The 19,309-nt window shown below is 41.4% G+C and overlaps 1 protein-coding gene across 1 annotated transcript; it reads right to left on the bottom strand.

The window, feature by feature from the left end:
• Positions 1 to 7,902: 7,902 nt before the first annotated feature.
• On the bottom strand, positions 7,903 to 18,896 carry C4H6orf118 (chromosome 4 C6orf118 homolog). The gene is made up of 6 exons (XM_015448414.3): positions 18,843 to 18,896; positions 16,209 to 16,894; positions 15,079 to 15,201; positions 13,894 to 13,953; positions 12,446 to 12,570; positions 7,903 to 8,005 (listed from the first exon to the last, which is right to left on the bottom strand). The coding sequence occupies exons 1-6, from the start codon at positions 18,865 to 18,867 to the stop codon at positions 7,903 to 7,905; spliced, it is 1,122 nt and encodes a 373-aa protein (XP_015303900.3). The 5' UTR covers positions 18,868 to 18,896.
• Positions 18,897 to 19,309: the final 413 nt, after the last annotated feature.

Genomic DNA, 19,309 nt, shown 5'->3' with positions numbered 1-19,309 from the left:
AATTGAGGGTCAATACTTAATCACATGGCACTTACTCTAAAATCAATCACATACTTGGAAGTAAAACACTCCTCAGCAAATGCAAAAGAACTGAAGTCATAACAAACAGTCCCCCAGACCACATGCAATCAAATTAGAACTCAAGATTAAGAAACTCACTCAAAACCACACAACTACATGGAAATTGATCAACCTGCTCCTGAATGACTTCTGTATAAATAAAAAAATTAAGGCAGAAATCAAGAAGCTCTTTGAAACTAATAAGAACAGACAACATACCAGAATCTCTGGGATGCAGCTAAAGCAGTGTTAAGAGGGAAATTTATAGCACTAATTGCCCACATCAGAAAGCTAGAAAGATCTCAAATCAATACATAACATCACAACTAAAAGAACTAGAGAACCAAGTGCAAACAAACCCCAAAGCAAGCAGAAAACAAATAACCAAGATCAGGGCAGAACCGAAGGAAATAGAGACAGGAAAAACCCTTCAAAAAATCAGTGAATCTAGGAGATAGTGTTTTGAAAAACTTAATAAAATAAATAGACCACTAGCTAGATTAACACAGAAGAAAAGAGAGAAGAATCAAATAGACAAAATAAAAAATGATAAAGGGAATATCACCACTGACCCCCACAGAAATACAACCATCAGAGAATACTAAAACACCTGTATGCAAATAAACTAGAAAATCTAGATTAAATGGATAAATTTCTGGACACATGCACCCTCCCAAGACTGAACCAGGAAGAAGTTGAATACCTGAATAGACCAATAATGAGTTCTGAAATTGAAGCAGTAATAAATAGTTCACAAATTTAAAAAAAAAAAAGCCCAGGACCAAATGGATTTACAGCTGAATTCTACCAGAGGTACAAAGAGGAACTGGCACAATTTCTTCTGAAACACTTCCAAATAATTGAAAAGGAGGGACTCCTCCTTAACTCATTTTATGAGGCCCGCATCATCCTGATACCAAAACTGGAAAAGATACAACAAAAATGGAAAACTTCAGCCAATATCCCTGATGAACATCAATGCAAAAATCCTTGATAAAATACTGGCAAACCGAATCCAGCAGCACATCTAAAAGCTTATTCATCACCATCAAGTTGGCTTCACCCCCAGGATGCAAGGCTGGTTCAACATACACAAATCAGTAAAATTTATCACATAAATAGAACTAAAGACAAAAACCACATGATTATCTGAATAGACACAGAAAAGGCCTTCTATAAGATTCAACATCTCTGCATGTTTAAAACTCTCAAAAAACTAGGTATTGATGAACACATCTCAAAATAGTAAGAGCCATTTATGACAAACCCACATCCAATATCATAATGACTGGGCAAAAGCTGGAAGCATTCCCCTTTAAAACCAGCATACACAAGATAAGAATGCCCTCGCTCACCACTCCTATTCAACATGCTATTGGGAGTTCTAGCCAGGGCAATCAGGCAAGACAAAGAAATAAAGGGCATTGAAATAGGAAGAGAGGAAGTCGAATTGTCTCTGCAGATGACAAAATTCTCTATCTAGAAAATCCCATCATCTCAGCCCCAATGCTTCTTATGCTGATAAGCAACTTCAGCAAAGTCTCAGGATACAAAATCAATATGCAAAAATTGCAAGCATTCCTGTAAACCAACAACAGACAAGCAGAGAGCCCAATTTTGTATGAACTCCCATTCACAATTGCCATAAAGAGAACAAAATATCTAGGAATATAGCCAACAAGAGAAGTGAAGTCCCTCTTTAAGGAGAACTACAAACCACTACTCAAGGAAATCAGAAAGGACACAAACAAATGGAAAAACACTCCATGTTCATGGATAGGAAGAATGAGTATCATGAAAATGGCAATACTTCCCAAAGTAGTTTATACATTCAATGCTATTCCCATTAAACTATCATTGACATTCTTCACATTATTAGAAAAAAACTATTTTAAATTTCATATGGAAACAAAAAAGATCCCCTATAGCCAACACAACACTAAGCAAAAAGAGGAAAGCTGGAGGCATCATGCTGCCTGACTTCAAACTATACTACAAGGCTACAGTGACCTAAACAGCATGGTACTGGTACAAAAAACAGACATATAGACCAATGGAACAGAATAGAGAACTCAGAAATAAGACTGCACACCTACAACCATCTGATCTTTGACAAACCTGACAAAAACAAGCAATGGGGAAAGGATTCCCTATTTAATAAATGGTGCTGGGAGAACTGGCTAGCCATATGCAGAAAATTGAAACTGGACCCCTCCCTTACACCTATACAAAAAATAACTCAAGATAGGTTAAACACTTAAATGTAAAACCCAAAACTATAAAACCCTAGAAGAAAATCTAAGCAATACAATTCAGGATATAGGCATGGGCAAAGATTTCATGATGAAAACATCAAAAGCAATTGCAACAAAAGCAAAAATTGATGATGGGATCTAATTAAACTAAAGAGTTCTGCACAGCAAAAGAAACTATCATCAGAGCAAACAGACAACCTACAGAATGGGAGAAAAATTTTGCCATCTATTTATCTGGCAAATGTCTAATATTCACAATCTAGAAGGAACTTAAATTTACAAGAAAAAACAAACAACCCCATTAAAAAGTGGGCAAAGGACACGAACAGACACTTCTCAAAAGAAGACATACATGTGGCCAACAAGCATATAAAAAAAGCTCAACATCACTGATCATCAGAGAAATGCAAATCAAAACCACAATGAGATACCATCTCACCCCAGTCAGAATGGCAATTATTAAAAAGTCAAGAAACAACAGATGCTGGCAAAGTTGTGGAGAAACAGGAATGCTTTTACACTGTTGGTTGGAACGTAAATTAATTCAACGATTGTGGAAGACAGTGTGGCAATTCCTCAAAGATTTAGAACTCAAAATACCATTTGACCCAGCAAACCCAAATCCCTTTTGTATATAGCCAAAGGAATATAAATCATTCTATTATAAAGATGCATGCACATATATGTTCATTGCAGAACGATTCACAATAGCAAAGACATGGAATGAACCCAAATGCCCACCAATGATAAACTAGATTTTTAAAATGTGGTACATATACACCATGGAATGCTATGCAGCCATAAAAAGGAATGAGAGCATGTCCTTTGTAGGGACATGGATGGAACTGGAAGCCATTATCCTCAGTTAACTAATGCAGGAACAGAAAACCAAACACCACATGTTCTCACTTATAAGTGGGAACTGAACAATGAGAACACATGGACACAGGGAGGGGAACAACACATACTGGGGGCTGTCAGGGGGGTGAAGGGAGGTAAAACATCAGGAAAAATAGCTAATGCATGTTGGGCTTAATCCCTAGGTGATGGGATGATAGGTGCAGCAAATCACCATGGCATACATTTACCTGTGTAACAAATCTGTACATATGCACATGTACCCTGTTACTTAAAATAGAAAAAAATAAAAAATAAATAAATGTAAAAACTTCACCTGTTAAAATAAGGCTAGAATCAGTACAATTACAATTATTTCATCCATTAATATTTCATTCTTGTAACAGTGAACCATAGCATTTCCTCTATATTTAAATAATTTCTTCTAAAACAGGGGTCAACAAACTAATCCAGTCTGCACCTGTTTCTGTAAATAAAGTTTTGTTGGCACACAGCCATGTCTCCCCTCCAAAAAAAAAAAAAAAAAAGAAAGAAAGAAAGAAAAAAAGAAAAAAGAACATCTTAACATATCATTGTAAAACAGAAAGAGATAATTTTTTCATAAAAAAAGGTTGGACCACCAACACCTTTCTATATGATCTATAATTCTGCTAAAAAGAATAAAAGTAGTGCTGGAAAAATATGCTTACCTATAGAACCACAATTTAAAAAATCATGTATTTCTTACATACTCTATAACTGGAGGTTACATTGAGTTATATTCTGCACAACTTAAAATTATGTTTTTAAATTTTTTAACTTTTATGGATTTAGGGGTATGAGTGCAGTTGTATTACATGGATATATATGTAATGGTGGGCTTTAGTGTACCACCACCCAAATAGAGTACAGTGTACCCAGTAGGTAGTATTTCATCCCTCATCCCCCTTCCACACTCCCACATTCTGGAGTCTTCAATGGCTATTATTCCACTCTATATGTCCATGTTACTCAAAAAATTAGGTTTTGGCTATTAACAGAAATCAATAGAATTTTTATCGCTTTCCTTTTTTCTTATTTTAGATAGATCTCTTAATTATTATGATTATTTGCTATAAACATTTTGAAATAAAAAGTATATTTGGACCAAATTTTATGATTTTATTACCCTATGACCAAATCACATTACTTCAAGTGTTTGCCGAGGTCTTTAGGCAAAAGAATAATGTAAATATTTAAATAAATAAGTTGCATACCTCTATGCTTTTAATCCTATTCTCAGTGATATCTGAAATTCCAGTGTGAACCAAAGTTGTTTTAATTTCTTTTTCCAGAGCTTGAATCTCATCCCACTTACTGAGTATTTCACACCTCTTCTTTTCAACCTTCTCAATAAGAGTAAGTTGGTTCTCATCAATTATACGTTTCTCAGATGATTCTGGAAATATTTTTAAAAACAAAATATTACTGTGTTTAATATCTCATTATTAATAGCATTATGTATTATTAACAATATTATGTATGCTATAGTATATATAACTATAAAATATAATTCAAACTCGAAGCATGTCAATAAAAATAATCTGACCCAAGAATGAGGGTATTCCTCCTTTAATTCATTCCTCTAATCAGTACATATTTGTTGAACACATTTTTGTGCAGACACTGGGTTAAGTAGAAAGGTTCAATGGTGAATTAGCCTTTTCCAGAGTGTGTGATTAAGCAGTGCAGACCAACAAGAAACAACAAGAGAGTGACGGTGGCAGAGTAGAAGGTGCAATTACGGTAAGACAAAGGCAAGAACATCAGACACAGCATGAGGAAGGCTCAAGGATGACTTTGCCAGAGAAGTGTGATTAGGTTGAAACACAAAGGATAAAGAGAAGTTAGACAAACAGAAGGGTTTTGGGAGAGAGCAGAAGACAGAATTTAGACATTGAGGGACGATGCTAGGAGGGAAACGGGGGGCAGTTCTGAGAAGACTTGTGACCTATGTTAAGAAATCAGTCAAAGCTGTTGAGAGCTTTTAATATGGGGAGAGACACAATCAGATAATGATCACTGTCTCCAGTGAAATTGTGTCCTGAAAGTGGATCAGACAGCACAAGACTAGACTCAGAGAGACCTGTTGGGAAGCTATGGCAATCATTCACACAGGTTGATCGGGTCAGGATATGTATTAGTCTGTTTCACGCCACAGATAAAGACATACGGGAGACTGGGCAATGTACAAACAAAAGAGGTTTAATTGGACTTACAGTTCCACGTGGCTGGGGAAGCCTCACAATCACAGCAGAAGGCAAGGAGGAGGAAGTTCCGTCTTACATGGATGGCAGCAGCCGAAGACAGAATGCGGAAGATGCAAAAGGGGAAACCCCTAATAAAATCATCAGATCTCGTGAAACTTATTCACTAGCATGAGAACAGTATGGGGGAAACTGTCCCCATGATTCAATTATCTCCCACCAGGTCCCTCCCATAACACATAGGAATTATGGGAGCCACAATTCAAGATGAGATTTGGGTGGGGACACAGAGCCGAAGCATGTCAGAATAGCACTCCCAACATGAAGAGAAGTGAAAAAAATTAAAAAAAAAATAAACTATTTAGGAAATAGAAAAAGAAAATAGACCTTAGTAACTGACTAGATCTGGCAATGTAGAGAAGAAGGCAATGTCAAAAATAAGCCCTAGGTTTTAGCTCAGTTGTAGCTAGAAAGACAACAATGAGTTCGATGAAGCATGGAGGAAAGAAAGAACTTGGTTTCAATCCCAACTTGGCCACTTATTTCAAGCTGTGTTGGAAGAGGTTGAGGGGTAGGAGACTGAAAGTTGCCTGGCACATGTTTTATGACTTTCATCTCCATGCGTTTGGTGATACCATCGATTGAAATAGCCAGGGAGATGCCCATTTAGAGAAGGAGATGATGAGTTTAATCTCGGACATGTTGAAATACCTATGGGACACTCAAGAGGCCACGTCTAATAGGCACTTGGATATACAGATCTCAAGCAAAAAAAGATGGGTTTTTAGCAGGTAAAATAGATTTGGAATTAAAAAAATAAAAAACCTCTTCCAAAGAGATGCTGGACTCCAAAGAATATCAACATTTAAGGAGTACAGAAAGGAAATGGAGACATCAAGTGATCCACTGCTAAGGCCAATTTGTCATCAATCAGCACAGTTATATACTAATTAGAGTGGTGAGACTTCATTTTTTGAGAAAAAAACAATTACTACTTTTCAATGGGAACAAAACAGTTAGAAATATTAATAATCCTTCCTTGTAGATAGTAAACAAGAAGGAAGTCACTGCCATCATTCTACTTTGCCAAATATGGAAGAAGGAGAAACTTTGACATTAAATTGTGAAATGTGGGGGAATTAAGTAGACACATGATGAGCTAGCTGAGGGGCTAGAAATGGTCATAGTTAAGCTTCTACACAAACTGAAAGAAAATACAAAATAAAGTATGTGTTCTCCACCTTAACCTAAGCTGAAGGTTTCAGCCCAAAACCATCAGCTGAGTTCAAAGAGGCAAAAAGGAGTGTCAAGTCAAGGGAGTGACCTCTGTCCTCACCTCTTTTCTACCCTCAAGACATAACTATAGGGAAAGACTGAGGTATGAAAATGGGGACATTCCATAGCAAATGTGTGCGATTGGAGGAACAGGCTCCTGCGATAGAACGCTTTGGGAAAAGAATGAAGCAGGAAGAACCAGGGGCACCAGGTTTGTTTCATCGCAGTGAAAGAGTGATGGGAACAGTGGGCTAGGATCACACATAAAGAAAGATTACTAGAGTTCTAGAAAGTTAGTCACTGCATTTTATTTTTATTAATCTTTGTCTTTTTTTTTTTATTAGTGGCTAGCAGTAAAGCCCTTAAGTGTCTGCCTTTGTGTTTTTTTGTTTTGTTTTTAAATCGTGGGCCTGTTTTAAGAGAAAGCAAGGAAACAGAAAACACCAAGCCTGGGTCTTATTTCACATCTGTGAGAGGAACCCTACAAAGAACAGACAACATGGTGGAAGAAGGAGCGAAGCAGGTGACCTCTGAGCACTGAGAAGGGACGGAAGGAGAAGCAGAGTCAACCTGGGACAGAGAAGAGGCAGGACAAGGGGATGTAAATTAGGTGACAAGAAACCTGTGCAAAGACATCCAGCAGGATTAACAGCACCCATGCTACTCATAGGTAGAAAACAGGAAACAGGCAGAAGGGGGGAAAAGGTGGTAAAAACACTCTGACAAGGATCTTTGAGGCCAAGCTCTACTAAGAACTTAAAACAGGATAGGCCTGTGAGCATATCCTACCAGACGATGAGAAAGAATATCTAAAAACAGAGTATGAGTGAGTGTTTAACAAACTCAGGGGAAAATGGCATTTCATTTAACAGTTGGAAAACAGTCAAGGTTAATGAGCAAGATACTTAAACTTATTTTTATCATTTAATTGCGTTCTTAATTGTATACATTCAAAATAATGTTATTATCTATTTCATAAAATGTTAATATCTATTTCATAAAATATTCATAAAATGTAATTAATTTCCCATGAAACGCATATTCTTCCTCACAAGTAATAATAAAAAGATGAAGAACAAACAGGCAGTGACCACCACGTGCCAGGCCCTATGATCTTGGGTGATGTGGGTGAACACGTTGAATTCTCACAGCAAAACTCAGAAGGAGCATCAGCATCTCCCGTGTTGACAGACAGGCAGCCAAGGCTGCAGCAGCTGAAATAATGAAGGTCACAGCAAAGCACCCATCAAGAGGACATCACACAGATACCTGCCTGATCGTTCCTTCGCAGACTGCAGCAATGCCAGCTCCATCTCCAGTTCACTTCTGAGTCTATGATGTGTGGATAAACAATAGGGAAATATTAGATCCTCATTATATCTTTTTTCTTTTGTCTATGTTACACCACAAGTCTCTTATAGTTGAGAAATTAAAATAGACCTGCTTACTTTCTAACACAACAGATACTCTGAAGATATTTATTAAATGACAGCCTAAATCAGTCAAGTTAAACAAACAAAATAATAATTTCTTACCAAGATTGCATAAGCCTTTAAAGAGTTAGTTAATTTAAAATAAATGATTTCCTAAAGAGTTTATTGATACTTTTTGTTAATGGAATTGCTAAGAAGGAAGAACGCAAAATAAAATTTAAAAAACTAAAAAACAAAAAAAAAAGTAGCATTTTATACTCAAAGTCAAACAACATGTCAAGGGCTATGGAAAGACCTTCCTGATGCTGAAATACACTGCATATTTCCTGTGTATTTTTATTCTGTGCAAAAGATACAATTTACAAATTTCACTATGTTTGAATTAAAAATAAAATACAAGACAAGAGGCTGGGCATGTTGGCCCATGCCTGTAATCCCAGCAGTTTGGGAAGCCAAGGCAGGCAGATCACGAGGTCGGGAGATTGAGACCATCCTGGTTAACATGGTGAAATCCTGTCTCCACTAAAAGTACAAAAAATTAGCTGGGTGTGGTAGTGAGGGCCTGTAGTCCCAGCTACTTGGGAGGCTGAGGCAGGAGAATGGTGTGAATCCGGGAGGAGAATGGTGTGAATCCGGGAGGTGGAGGTTGCAGTGCGCCGAGATCGGGCCACTGCACTCCAGCCTGGGTGACAGAGCAAGACTCCATCTCAAAAAAAAAAAAAAGAAAAGGGGAAAAACCTCTTTGTTTCCTCTGTTTGGTTGAGAGTAACCTACATCAACTATCTTATGTTTTATAGATTCAAAGAGAAAACAAAAGGAGTCTAGCAGATATTACATATATTGAGGACAACACTGTGATTTGATTTAAAACATCAACATGCAAATAATTTAATGTCAAATGTCTACTAAGGGCCTAAGAGTTTAAGATTTTTACACATATTAGTTCATTTCATCACAGATTAAGAGAGAAATAGGGTGGTTCTTATGACCCTCAATTTTAAGAAACCGGAGCCAGGCATGGTGACTCATGCCTGTAATCCCAGTACTTTGAAGGGCCAAAGCAGGTGGATCACTTGAGCCTAGGAATTGGAGACCAGCTTGGGCAACATGGTGAAACTCCATCTCTACTTAAAAAAAAAAATACAAAAATTAGTCAGGTGTGGTGCCTGTGGTCCCAGTTACTTGGGAGGCTGAAGTGGGAGGATCCTTTGAGCCTGAGAGGTTGGAGCTGCGGTGAACCATGATCATGCCACTACACTTCAGCCTGGGCAACAGAGCAAGACCCTGTCGCAAAGAAAAAAAAAATAAGAAACTGGGGATTCCATGGATTAATAATAATGATGAAAGTCTTTTCACTATGTATAGTAAGAAAGTTTCATTTCCAGAAAATTGTTACATATTATAGTTTTAACTATCACTTAGGTTTGTGTTCTATTGCTTTGTTTTTCTTCTTCAGGGACTTTATTTATATGTGAATTGGACGGTCTTTGCTTATGTCTATTTCATCTACTTTTTCTGACTCTTTTTATTTCTGTATCTCATTTACACTCTTTTAAATATTTTTCCACTTTTTCCCAATGCCCCTTATTATATTTTCATTCAAAACTACTCTTCCTTGGGTATTTCAGAATTTAGTCTTGACCTGTGATATAATTCTGACTTTTTGAACTATTTTTCCCTCAGTTTTTATCTTGTTTTATTTCTTCTTTATTGTTGTTGATTTCTCTCCTTAGTTTTTCAATTTATGACTCAAGATTGTTTTCATATGCTGAAATGCTCTTTTGGGAACATCTAATTTAGCTTGGAGTGCTGTGCTACAGTTTTCTTCTTGTTCAACTTTATTATTATTATTCCTTGGTAAGGCAAGGACTTTCATCAGGTAAATCATTTGGATTCTCATTTTCTGTTCTTTTCTCATAGTAGTTTGTATAGACAAAGATTGTTTACACCTCTGCATTTTTGCAGGCTGGGCTAGTGATTTGGAGTAGTATGTGAGATTGCTAATTCAGATGGATACTTTTCCATCAGAGTAGCAAATTATGCTATTTTATTATTGATTTCACTTTTTTTTGTTTTCTTTTGTTTTGATTTCCTTTGATAGTCCTGGATACCTTGCTTGTTTAGAGGGAAAAAGGACAGTATGTGGAAGGGTTGTGTGCACCTTGATTTTCCTCTTTTTATGGGTTTTTACATTTTCCTCTCTTGCTCCCTTTTGCCTTCATTGGACATTTCTAAAGGATGCTGCTCCCTTTCCTTTAACTCCCTTCTCACATGTATTATTACCATTTCAAAGTTGTATTCTCACTTCTACCCTCTTCCAAGTAACCCCACCCCACCCCACCACACCCCTGCCATCATAGTCAGTGCTGCCATCAGCCCAGCAGTCCAGCTGTGTGGCTTTCTCACTTACATGGATTCTGCCCCTGGAAGTGGTTTTAGAACAATTTTAGACCTCCTTCTAGCTCCACTGTTCTCTCTTCCATGAGCTTTTCCCAAATCCTCACTTGCTCTCACAAACAAAGCTTTGCAGCAGGAACACGGAAACTGGTTCACTGCCACTGAATGTTTTCTTTTCTATTTTCAGTCATGTTTAAACTTTGGATGCATTTGCAATGAAATCAGTTTTTTTTTTTTTTTTTTTTTTTTTGGCCTTGGCGTTCACTTTGAACAGAAGTTTGATTTTCTCACTCCAGAAGCAGGGCTCAGTCACCATTGCTTGACACAGTTTTTTGTGCTTCTCCTCCTCCCAGGGCCTCAAAATGGTCAGTCCAGATATCTGCCTTCAACAACCACCTCCCAGTGATCACCCACTATGAGACAGCTAAATACAACCTACTTTCCTCAACCCACTGACCCCCACGCCCTGCATAGGCCATGAGAATATGCTGCAGTGACCCAGAAACCACTCTCCATCATAGTGTGTGTGACCCCACAGACCTCATACCTTCTTGCCCTAAACCCACTGATCAGAATTCCCCGGGGAAAACCTGCTAGGGTCACACTCTAGACCCGAACAAAAGCCTTGGTCCATCGGTCCTCACTCTCTCTCTTGCTCCCCTACCTGCTGATGGAGCGAGTGTGTTTCAGGCAGCTCCCCACTTCCTACCACCCCTGAGAAGCATGCTGCCCTCTTTTCTCTGGAATCTGTAAGTAACAAATCTGTTATTTAATGTGCTTTGTTCTGTGGCCTTCTCTGTGCCTCACCTGATGGACACACTTGAACATCACCTTTTACTAGCCAGGGCTCTCCTAAAGACTGGTTATCTTGATAGGAATAACCTGGATACACACCAGACAACGGCCACGAGGGCTTCTGCCAGTGTAGTTGAGTTTCTTGTGAGAGGAATATCTGGTCACAGGTCAGACACTTGGGCATTAAGCCTGAAGGCTAGGATGAAGACACATCCCATGAAGAGTACCCTGAGAACATCCTCCACCAGCCCCCGAAGCTCCATCAGGGGAGGGCTAGAGTTCATAGCCACCCTTGTGAGAGAGACCTCAAGACCAAATTGGAGGCCAGGTGTGATAGCTCATGCCTGTAATCCCAGCACTTTGGGAGGCCAAGATAGGTAGATTACTTGAGGTCAGGAGTTCAAGACCAGACTGGCCAACATGGTGAAACCCTGTCTCAACTAAAAATACAAAAATTAGCCAGGTGTGGTGGTACACACCTTTAATCCCAGCTACTTGGGAGGCTCGAACCCCGGAGATGGAAGTTGCAATGAACTGAAATCACCCCACTGCACACCAGCCTGGGCGACAGAGCAAGGCTCCATTAAAAAAAAGAAAAAAATTGGAGCAACAAATACAACGGTTCTCTGTCTTCTAGTTACATTAGAAGGCAAATTTTGTTTTTTGGTTTTGTTTCTTGTTTTGTGCTCTTGAAGATATTTTGGATGTTGCGGGTTTCCTTTAATCTTTTTCAAATCATACAAACAGTATTCCCTATCCAACTGTGATTTGACTCTGGAAAATAACACAGAGAGGTTATATTAGAAGAGTTTTGTAAGTTAAAAAACAATAAGGCCATCCATATAAGGTGTCTTAGATCTGCAGCCCTCTTGCCTATCAGTCAGTCTTCAGGGGACCACCAAAAAAGACAGGAGATTCTTTCAGAAACCTGCCCAAACTCCCCCGATGGACACACCATACTTAGCAGAATGTCTTAGTCACATAGGTGATGGCCTGTAGGAGTGGCCAGATGACAGGCATGATATTAGCAAAAGTAGCATGTTTTCAGCAAAGCAGAAATCAGTGTAACTGTAGGCTTGTCACATCGGTTTCAGATCTTGTTATAGGAGAATCTAAACATAGATCAGGTCAGTCACTCATGCCTCACCTATCGTTCTGCTCCAGGGCTGCTTTTGTGGCTCTCACAAGCATCCTCAGCTCTTCCTTGGCGAGATCCACGTCTGCCGTCTTCACTGGCTTCTGCCCCAGCGCCTTGAGTTGAGCCAGAAGAGCCTAGGCAGGACCAGGCACATGAGGTGAAACAAGCACACAGGGAGGGCGGGAGGACTCCCTTTTTTATTTGTCATTAATGCGTTTTCAAGGTGCCCTGGGTTAACATATACATTCTAGTGAAAACAGGTAAATTGGGAGGATTTAAGGGAGGGAGGACTTCACTGTTTAATGGCCAATCAGTGAAGTTTCCGTTAAAATACCTTTTTCAGTATGTTCAGAGTTTATTTTTCTAAGAAATGGAAAGATGGTAGGGAATTTCCCTGTTAGCCTGTGTGGGGGGGAGGACATGCTGGATAAAGCCCTGGAGGCACATTGTCAGTGGCACCGCAATCGTTTCTTCTACATGAATGAGAAGTCATGTGAATGCGCTTGCCATCCGCAGATGTAAAGCAGTGCTGTGCTCAAATGAGGAGCAACAGAGATCTCTGCCTCTTAGGGGAAGTGCTGTCAGGGTTACAGACACAGAAAGAGGCATCCAGGGCCCTGCTGGCCTGGGAATTTCTTCATGCTCACGTTTGACCGAGATAGGGACGTACGCCACTTTTTGACTCAATCTCAAAACGTAAGGAACAAGGTAGATTCCCCACTGGAGCCTTTGCTCATTCTTGTAAAGACAAAGGCTGCTTCCGCGTTATGAAAAGGCTCAGCACAAAGAAAATGGTACTCACATCTTACTTTAAATGAAGAAGCAAACTAGAACTGACCTCCTTGTAATGCTGTGATTGTTTGCTCATATACAAAAGAAGCAACTATCTCTCCTAATTTATGAAATAAAATTAATCTTTAAAGTGTATTGAATTCAAAATACCAAAGTTATCTTAGCTACAGTGTTAGATGTTCTTAGGTTTTATAAGTGATTAAGTTATTCCGGCAGTATATTTTCTTATTTGACTAACCATGTGTTTAACCCAACCTTAGAGGGAACACCTGGCACACCGTCCCCTGTTAAACAAAGAGATCATGGGGTTTGAGTCAGCTTACAGCACACTAGCCATCACAACACATTCTCAGGGTTTTCGCCAGGATAATGACTCGACAATGGTTTTTGGAAACTACTGGCAGAGAACCATTTATATTTCCAATTTATACATAGTTATGTTGCTTGTTTGGTAGTATAAATAATGCTATGCCAATCTAAAGGAAATTTCTTTATCAATAATGTTATTAAGGCAGTATAAAGCTTATCTATAATAAAAAATATCACTATTCTAAATTATGGGGCACACATGGGGCTTCTTGGATTCAGAAAGTTTTCCACTGCTCGTGAAATACGAAGCTAGGAATAAGCAGGCTCTATTCAGACTCTTCGCGATCGATCATCACCTCGTACTGTGTTGTGGGCTGGGACTCCAGGAGCGTCGCCATGTAGAGTTCATATTCATCCTGTACAGAAACAAACACAAAGTCCACTGGCCATGCATGAGGAGGTCACAGTACAGGTGTTTCATGTGTATAAATAACATGGAAGTCAAGAATGTTCATTTAGATCATTTCAGAAAAACATAAAATGTTCCTACAATGCATTAAATGGTATACGTGCTCACATGGATAAAATCACACCATCTTTGAAGCATATTTGAGCATTAAGTATTGATTACCTCAGAATATCATAAAATGCCATGGGATAAAATATCAAATATTGATCACTTCAGAATGTCACAAAACACCTTGACACAAATACAACAAATTGTCTCCTGCCATGCAGAAGCTCTGTGGATTCAGGTCCTACTGGCCTGCCAGGATGAGCTTCCCAGTGATGAGGCATCGCTGGAAAACAGGCCATCAGGTCTCCATTGTTAGGCAGTCCTTGTCATTAGGGAAATTAAAGAATTGCATGGTCTTTAAGCAACATAATCTCAACTTAGGTTCCATATGAAGGACATTGTCTCATTTTTTTTTGCAACCTCTGCCTCCGAGTTCAAGCGATTCTCCTACCTCAGCCTCTGAGTAGCTGGGATTACAGGCACGTGCCACCATGCCCAGCTAATCTTTGTGTTTTTAGTAGAGATGGGGTTTCACCATGTTGGCCAGGCTAGTCTTGAACTCCTGACCTCAAGTGATCTGCCTGCATCAGCCTCTCAAAGTGCTGGCATTACAGGCATAAGTCACAGCACCCAAAAATCACTTTCATCATGAAATTACAACAAATCTATAATTCCATAAGGATTCATATAAAATTACACATGTAATGTTAAATTAATTATTCATTTATTTGAATTATAATAATTAAGTTATGTACAATTTATAAAAGGTTATGTATAATTAGGAAGCTTTAGTGAGAAAACATGGGCTTAAGGAATGAGCTGACTGGGTGTTGATTCCACATGGCCCCTTTATAATTTACCTCCCTGCAGGCAGATTATCTCCAGTCTCTGTGAGTGATGGTCCCTGTCTGTAGAAAGGGGCCTGTGATACCTGGCAGAATTTCAGTGAGGCTTGAGATCATTCATGGACACAGAACCTCATGCAAGCTTCTCAACTGTTATGCTGAAGATGGATGTTTCTTACCTTAACTTTTTTCAAGAGATCACCAAATATCAAAGAACTGTTACAAATATCTTCAAAGACTTTTCCAAAGACGTGCAGTCTGTGGAACTGTTGACGGCTGCAGGTGCAAATTTTCTGGAGCTCCTGGAGGAAAAACAGAGTCAGCCCATTTCAGCGTGGCTTCATTTTTCTTCCAGAACCGAATTTCTCAGGAGTCAGGGAGGACACCCTGGCGAGTGGGCGGGGCGGCACAGGGGGCTGGTCCCGGGGGTCCTGATCCCTCCCACCATTTGCTGGGCTTCTTTGTCTCCCTGTTCACCCAAGATTCTGGATTTTTAAAAAAATATTTTCTTATTTATTGACTCCCTTGCTCCCCGTACTCAAGGATTCACTCTCCGCCTCCACAGTCCCCCAGGACCCTTTCTCTCTTCCAACCACAAGGCCTGGCTGCTTCCTGGGCGCCTGCTATTTTCTTCTCTTTCGTGCATGGTCCCCATTTGGAGATTATGTCTCCAGTCAGCTGTTCTCCTCTGAGTCGGCAGCCCACCGTAGATCTTCCCCTCACACCGGCACTTTCTGTACACACGTGCTGCCTGGGCATACCTCAGGGCATGACAGTGCCCATCAGCTCTCTCTCTGCCCTCACCGTTCTTCCACCGTCAGGCAGGCAAGCCCTCCTCTCTCAGACCCTCTGCTGACCTACAAACATCTGATTTACTGCTGCAGCCACATGGCCTCCAATGCGTCTGTGATGGGCCTCCCCCAGCTGACCAGTTCCCGGAAGGCGCCCTCCTTCATTTCACCCAAACTGTCCCCACTGAAATCGCTAGTGCTCTCCGCACCGGGTACAGTACTGCATTCTGCCTGGACGTATCAAGGAGGCCTCAGAGGACGAACCTCAATTCACAGTCGTGGCTGTCTCTGACCCAGAGCACTGCACCCAGAGCGCTGCACCAAGAGCACTGACCCGAAAGCACTGCGTGGAGAGCACCGCACCCAGAGCACTGCACCAAGTGCACTGACCCGAGAGCACCGCACGGAGAACACTGCGTCAAGAGCGCTGCACCGCAAGGTCTGCACTGAGAACGCTGCCCCGAGAGCTTTGCCCCCAGAGCACTGCCCTGAGAGCACCGCAGGGCCGCCCTCCTCACCTGCTGTAGCTTTTTTTCGTGGCCCACGGCCACCTTGCTCCCAGTGAAGTCATTCTTCAGGAGATCTTGCTTGGCGAGCACTTCTTTCTGGAAACGCAGGAACATCCTGTACCTGTCTGCGTTGGTGGCCCCCGCCAGGTAGGAGCTGACATAGTGGTGCCGGTCCCTGGCGCCTCTGGGCCCGGCTTCTTGGTACCTCAGCACCTTCACGTCGGGCAGCTGGAGTTCTTCCCTCCTGCGCCATCCAGGAGGGCTCCGTCCAGGAGGGCCTCCTTTCTTTTCTTCCTTCCCCTCTCGGAGAACCTCCACTGGAAAGAGATCCTCCTCTAAAGTGTGGGAAAGAGAGGCCTGGGGGTTCAGGTACCTGAACAGCGGGGTGTCCTGGGCCTCACTGGGGACCAGCGCCGTATGGATGGTGAAGTGGGCCAGGGCCTCCTTCATCCTCAGCACCTTCCCTGTGGGCAGCTCTCCCACCTCAGAGGAACGCTCCCCCTTGGGCCGGTGGGCATTGGGCCAGTGCTGTAAGACTGTCTCAGGAGGCCGGTAGAGCTTGTTGGGGTTCAGGTGTCCAGAGATGTAGAGGTAGACGTCCTCCCGGTGGTCTTTCTGAAGCCGATTCAGAAGTGTCTTCAGATTACACAGGGTCTTCACGCCTGGCGTCTGGCAGTGCTGCCACTTCAGGTACACTGGTCAGAAAAGAAAACGAGACTCTTAGGGATCGCTCTTAGTTCCACAGTAAGTCAGCTGGTGCACCGGCTGAGAGGCGTAGCCCCTGCCCAAAAGAGGGTCTACAGAGAAACAGACGAACAGAGTACATGACCCGGCCCTTAAAAGTCAAAGACACCCATGCTCGATCTAGTATGTTGGTGCAGATGAGAGGCCGGCAGACCCCCAGGCTGTACAAGCCAGCCCCAGAGCTCCGGGCCCTCAAAGCCAACAAGAAAAAGACAGAATATCTTAATTTGGCAGAGTATTTCTCACAATATTAGCAAAGGCTCTGAAAGAAAAGTGTACAATCTTAATTATAATTCTTAATGACGATGCTTAAAGATGTCCTCTTTAATGTATTTCACATGCAGGGGAGCACAGACAGGGTTTGGGCTAAAACCCTCAGTTAATGCTAAAACGTCTCAGGAGTCCCTGACTAAACCCCTCAGTGACCAGTGGCTCCCTCACCCCTTCCTGCACCATCCCCACAGAGCCAACCCCTGGGGCTGTTGACCCGCAGTTGCCTCCTCTGCAACATCAGAATCATCATCTCAAACAAAATGGTTGTTTGACATGCAGATGGAATCACTTTTGGCAAAGAGGTGCATGGCCTAGAAGAGATACTCCGTAAATTCTACCCATTTTGGCTGCAGGTCTAGAGTGTAGGCAACATATTACTGAACACTACAGATAGAACAGGAGGAGCCCAGATTTGCCCCCTTTATTTGCTATTTTCTAACCTAAGAAGAAGAATTTCTTTCTGGGATGCTGTGTACTGTGATGGCCAAAGGGCAGCAGGCCCATCCATACCCTCCTCAGAGAAATTTCCTCCGTCCATTGCGAAGCAAACCATCCTTCCCCGAGTCCATCGAGGCGGCTGAATGCTGGAGCCAATACTTTCAGCAGAGGGCTGCTAGAGAATCACCCCTGTTGATCAGCTTAGTCCTTCAGAGCAACCACTTAAATGATTAACAGAACAAATTCTCCAAGACAGCGATCATTGCAGTTCATCAAAGGCATGAACACTTAAAGCTCTAAAAGGCACCTTGTACCAGCTCTATGGAAGATGGAAGAAGGAGGCAACTTCGTTGCTGTTGTGTTATCCTTTGTTTATTTTACTTCCAAGAAGGATTTGAAGCCACCAGCAAGTCAATCGACACAATCATTTTCCCACTTCAAATGCTTTTTCTTTTGATTGTAATAAGACCTGCTCCAGACAGAAGTTTCCACTTCTGTCCGCCATGTTCTTGTAAGATATGCCATGAATCCCCATCGTGGCAATAAATATTTTATTTTCCTATCTGAAAACATTATGTGTGTGTGTGTATCCTGCCATCTCTGTCTAAGAGAGAAAACAAACAATAAATGAAAGTTTTAAGAATTTATTGGAAAATATGACTCTTTTACAAATGATCTGAAAACAAATTTGCTGTCAGTAAAACCAAACCAACTTTTGAATGTGTATTGAATAGGAACATGTAGTGATAGGTCTTTAGACTACATTTGGATTAATACATATTGCCAAAATGTAGTATTAAACATTTTTAAACAGAGGTTTTCTATTTGTTTGTTTCTTTGGGAATGTATCCTTTCCCCCGCCCGCCACCGACCCCGGAATAGGACAATAGGTCTTTAATGTCAAAATTATTACAAATCAGGCTGGGTGCGGTGACTCACACCTGTAATCCCAGCACTTTGGGAGGCCGAGGCGGGTGGATCACTTGAAATCAGGAGTTCGAGACCAGCCTGGCCAACCTGGCGAAACCTTGTCTCTACTAAAAATACAAAAATTAGGCATGGTGGCGGTGCCTGTAATCGCAGCTACTCCGAGGCTGAGGCACCAAAATCGCTTCAGAAGCTCATCCCTCCACAGTTGAACATCAAGCAAATCTCACAAGCCAGCAAGAGCTGCTCCAGGCCACTTACATTCAGGCTCTAGCTCCTCCGCCATGACTTCCCTTCAGCTGCCTGGGCTGGGCTGTCGCCGTGGAAACCACAAACATTCTAAGCCCTCCCTAGCTTCCCTCACTGCTGAGCAACCAGGCACAGCCTCTGCTGCGGAACCTCCCTCCAACCCCTCCCCTCTTCTGTGCCTGCGACTTTCTGGAACAGGGAGTACTGGTGTTTGCTTGCTTACTTTTTAAAGTGAAACACTTTTCGTGATCTGAAAAATATCAAAGTATTCTCGCATTCCCTAATTCCTCTCCAAAGCCCAGGGGGCAAAAGATAACTGGTCTTCAGGCATCTGCTATAGAAATGTGCAGATTGGACAGTGCGTAACCCACCCAACTGTACCTGGACAACCAGCACAGAGCAGGTGCCAGTCACTTAGTGATCATTTAGTCGCTTTTTATTATTATCTATGTATTTGCTAGTGGGGAATTGAGGTCCTG

This window comes from Macaca fascicularis, chromosome 4 (genome assembly GCF_037993035.2).
Source record: "Macaca fascicularis isolate 582-1 chromosome 4, T2T-MFA8v1.1".
Classification (NCBI taxonomy): Eukaryota; Metazoa; Chordata; class Mammalia; order Primates; family Cercopithecidae; genus Macaca; species Macaca fascicularis.
The sequence above is the reverse complement of the archived record's forward strand: the minus strand, read 5'-3'. Positions and strand labels throughout refer to the sequence as shown.